Here is a 4,544-nt window from a genome sequence, read left to right on the forward strand (position 1 = left end):
CAGTTCGTAGGACACCGCGGTGGAGATGGAGCGCGGTGGGTGTTTGCACCACGGGCCCCGGCCCCGCTGCTTTGTCACCGGCGTGCCCTTGCCGAGGGGTGTCCGGTACCGTGGGCAGAACCGGTGTCACCACAGCAGGTTCTCGCGGTGTTGGTTGAGCTCCTTGGCGTTCCGCTGCCGTTTCCACATCCCCCCGTGTTTTTCTTTCCTTCAAGGTGAACTTCACAGTAGATCAGATACGGGCCATCATGGACAAAAAGGCCAACATCCGAAACATGTCGGTGATCGCCCACGTCGACCACGGCAAGTCCACCCTGACCGACTCCCTGGTGTGCAAGGCGGGGATCATCGCCTCGGCCCGCGCCGGGGAGACCCGCTTCACCGACACCAGGAAGGACGAGCAGGAGCGGTGCATCACCATCAAATCCACGTGAGTCCCCTCCACCCCTCCCTCCCTCCGTCCCCCTCGCTGCCTGGGCTTGGAGTCCTTCGTAGGACAGCGTTGGGTTTTTGGTCTCGTTCAGAAGCTTGTCCTTTGTTGGGAGGGTTGTTGAAATGAAGGAGCGAATGTTGATGGGGTTCTGGTGGATCAGCCTTGTGGTCTCTGGGTGCACAGGGGGAGCTTCAGTGTTTTGTTTTAGTTTGGGAGCTGTTGTAGTGAGGAGATCTTTGTGGGAGTACCTGCTGATGCACCTGCTGGCACCGTGGGCAGCTTCAGAACCCTGAGGGATGTGAAAAGGGATGAAAAAAGAAATCACCCTGGTAGAAAAAGTTGTAAATCCTTGACTGATAGAAATGGATCCTTCTTTGGGTGCCTCAACTCATGTGGAGTCAGGAGAGGTGGTGATTTGGGAGGGGGCTGTGATTTTTGGAAGGACGTAGGAAGGGCAGGTTTTAGCCTCTGCTCCTGGTTCTCTCCCACCCTGGCCTCCCAGGAATACACTTGAGGAAATTCTTAAGCCCTGTTGCAGCTTCTGCACGGGGTAGAAGCCTGTTCCTAAGCACTAGCGAGGGGTAATGTGCAGAGAAGAATTTTAATAAGTTTTCTTTCATTTCAGAGCTATTTCCCTATTTTATGAGCTCTCTGAAAACGATCTGGCCTTCATCAAGCAGAGCAAGGATGGTTCTGGTTTCTTAATCAACCTGATTGACTCTCCTGGGCATGTGGACTTCTCTTCTGAGGTGACTGCTGCTCTCCGTGTCACCGACGGTGCCCTGGTCGTCGTGGACTGTGTCTCAGGTAAGATTTTCTCCAGCCACCCTCCACCAGGGCGTGTGTTGGGCCAGTTGGAAGGCACCAGTAACAAATTCCTGCCTGTTTGGCAGGCGTGTGCGTGCAGACAGAGACTGTGCTGCGTCAGGCCATTGCTGAGAGGATCAAGCCTGTCCTGATGATGAACAAGATGGACCGAGCGCTGCTGGAGCTGCAGCTGGAGCCTGAGGAGCTCTACCAGACCTTCCAGCGCATCGTGGAGAACGTCAACGTCATCATCTCCACGTATGGGGAGGGGGAAAGCGGCCCCATGGGCAATATCATGGTAAGTGGGAGGCTGCAGGTGCTGTGTTGGGAATAATTTGCCTTCAGTGAGAGGGAGCAGTTGTCTCCTTGGTCTGGGAAGTGGAGAAGGGAGAGCAGAGTAGCAGAAGATGCCCGTACCACCAGCATCTGCACTGATCTGGAGCTCTCCCCAGCTTCCCTCAAATCCTCTGTTGGCTCAGGACTTGAACAAATGAAGACTATAAATAGAAGAAAGTATTTTCTCCCTTTACTAAGGGCACCCTTGTTCTGTAGGACGTGTTCTGGCCCACATCACATCTGTGATGTCGGAGGCTCCTCTGCAGTGTCCCTCCCTCGTTGTCTCCTGAAATGGAAGGCTGGGGGAGGTGTTTGCCAGGCCCTGCTCCCTGTGGGGTTCCTGGGGAGTGAGCACACTGTCAGTTCTGAGGAAAGCCTTGTGCTTTGTCCTCACTGAGCCCTCCTGCATGCTGCAGGCCTTCACCTCCTCCCTGTGAAGGGCAGGAATCTTTTCTGCACCCAGACCTGGGCGGCTGGTCCAAGCAATTTAAAATGGCTTCGGATTTGTGATGCAAAGCTAAAATGATGGGGGTGTGGCCAGGCTGCCCCATGACCTTGGAGGTGGCCACTGTCACAGAACTGCTGGAGGGCCCTGAAGCCCCATCCTTGCCCAGCTGGGTGTTTGGGACGGGGCAGGTGGGTGCTGTGCAGCAGGAGCTGTGGCTCTGCTGTGCCCCAGCTGTGGTGTTCCCTCGCAGATCGACCCGGTGCTGGGCACGGTGGGGTTTGGCTCAGGCCTGCATGGCTGGGCCTTCACCCTGAAGCAGTTTGCTGAAATGTACGTCGCCAAGTTTGCTGCCAAGGGGGATGCCCAGCTGAACCCCTCCGAGAGAGCCAAGAAGGTAGAGGACATGATGAAGAAGCTGTGGGGAGACAGGTGAGTAGTTGTGGCTGTTGGTTTGCATTCCGGGTCAGCTCAAGGACTGTTTGCTGTGAAATCTTGGCAGAATGCTGGTAAAGGGGGAGGGGATGGAGGGTTTGCAATGGGAGCTCTGGAAGCCTGTGGAGTGGTGGGGGAAGGTCTGAAGATGCTTCTTGGCAGCAGCTCTTTCATCTGGTCTGAACCACACACCTATCACCCAACTGAGCATTGATGTTTGTTGGGCTTGATCCTTTCTTCAGGTACTTTGATCCTGCTACTGGCAAGTTCAGCAAATCTGCCACCAGCCCTGATGGAAAGAAACTGCCCAGGACCTTCTGCCAGCTCATCCTTGACCCCATCTTCAAGGTGAGTCCCTTTGTGTCCAGCCCTGGCTGGTGCCAAATGCTCTGGCTCAGTTACGGTGCGTGATGATGGAAAATTTCTTCACTTTGACCTGACTTGTCTGATTGAAGAAATTTAAATATCTGACACATCTCATCCCTCCGTGCAGGCATGGAGGTGACGGTGCTGGGTGATGACCAAGAGCTGAGATTCTCCTTAGAGATGTTTGTGGGGCTGCTTCAAACTGGGTCACTGAGACATCAGTGTTGATGACTGCTGCTGTTGTTCCAGGTTTTTGATGCGATCATGAACTTCAAGAAAGAGGAGGCAGCTAAACTGATTGAGAAACTGGACATCAAGCTTGACAGTGAAGATAAGGACAAGGAGGGCAAACCCCTGCTGAAGGTGAGGGGGGTCTGCAGTGTCAGATGTGTGAACTGAGCCAGCTACAAACCCTGCTTGAGTGGGAAGGTTCAGTGGAGGTTGGAGGGGAAGCCCGGGGAGGTTCACTGCTGGGTTCTGAGTGATCTGCTCTGTGCTCAGGCCGTGATGAGGCGGTGGCTGCCTGCTGGAGATGCCCTGCTGCAGATGATCACCATCCACCTGCCTTCTCCTGTCACAGCCCAGAAGTACCGCTGCGAGCTGCTCTATGAGGGGCCCCCTGATGATGAGGCTGCCATAGGTAGGATGAGCTGCTGCTTTGCTGCCAGGTGTCACTCCATATCAGTGCTTGATGCTGCAACCCCCTGTAGGCATTTTGCTCTCCAGGTGCACAGCTCAGTGGCTGCTGTCCTCCTTGAGGCTGTTCTCGTGTGGTTTGAGCTTGTGAGCTTTGCACTGGAGAGTAGTTGGGGATTATGCCACAGGCTCAGTCTGAGCCTGTGTTTGGTGAAACATCTCCCAGCAATGTGATCTGTCCCTGTGGTTGGGCTGTCTGGGTGGAAGTCAACAGGTTGGGTGCAGGTCTCGTGTTGGGATTTGGGGTGGTGGGGACAGGCCACATACACCAAATGCTGGAATTGGTGCTGAACTACGTTTACCTCTCTTCCTCCTCCCAGGTATTAAGAACTGTGACCCCAAAGGCCCCCTGATGATGTACATCTCTAAAATGGTGCCAACCTCTGACAAGGGACGTTTCTACGCTTTTGGACGTGTCTTCTCTGGTCTCGTCTCAACTGGCTTGAAAGTCAGAATCATGGGACCAAACTACACACCTGGCAAGAAGGAGGATCTGTACCTGAAGCCAATTCAAAGGTCAGTCCTGGCTGGGGTGTCCTTCAAGGTTCAGATTTGTGGTTCTAGAACCATCTGGGGTCTCTTCTGGTCTTCGAGGCCAGGCAAAGACACTGCCTGGTGGGACCTCTTCTTCAGGCTTACTTAAACCAACTTTCCTTTGTGCCAGGACCATTCTCATGATGGGCCGCTACGTGGAGCCCATTGAGGACGTGCCTTGTGGAAACATTGTGGGTCTGGTCGGCGTTGACCAGTTCCTTGTGAAGACTGGAACCATCACCACCTTCGAGCACGCTCACAACATGAGGGTCATGAAGTTCAGCGTCAGCCCCGTCGTGCGTGTGGCTGTGGAGGCCAAGAACCCAGCTGACCTGCCCAAGCTGGTGGAGGGGCTGAAACGTCTCGCCAAGTCTGACCCCATGGTGCAGGTGAATGTCCAGGACACCTTGGGGAGAGGAGAAATCCTGGCCCTGCTGGCACAGGGGGATTCTGCTGTTAGATGGGGTTGTCGTGGCAGTGCTGGCAGAAAAG

General features: G+C 54.6%; 1 protein-coding gene across 1 annotated transcript; it reads left to right on the top strand.

The window, feature by feature from the left end:
* Window positions 1-214: 214 nt before the first annotated feature.
* On the top strand, window positions 215-4,507 carry EEF2 (eukaryotic translation elongation factor 2; the record flags this gene model as incomplete). The annotated part of the gene is made up of 9 exons (XM_008942871.1): window positions 215-430; window positions 1,059-1,240; window positions 1,327-1,538; window positions 2,275-2,453; window positions 2,699-2,804; window positions 3,072-3,185; window positions 3,324-3,462; window positions 3,839-4,034; window positions 4,183-4,507. Coding segments are annotated over exons 1-9 (1,635 nt in total), but the record flags the coding sequence as incomplete, so codon positions are not given.
* Between the last annotated feature and the right edge of the window lie 37 nt (window positions 4,508-4,544).

Source organism: Merops nubicus, unplaced genomic scaffold (assembly GCF_000691845.1).
Source record: "Merops nubicus isolate BGI_N331 unplaced genomic scaffold, ASM69184v1 Scaffold52016, whole genome shotgun sequence".
NCBI lineage: Eukaryota > Metazoa > Chordata > Aves > Coraciiformes > Meropidae > Merops > Merops nubicus.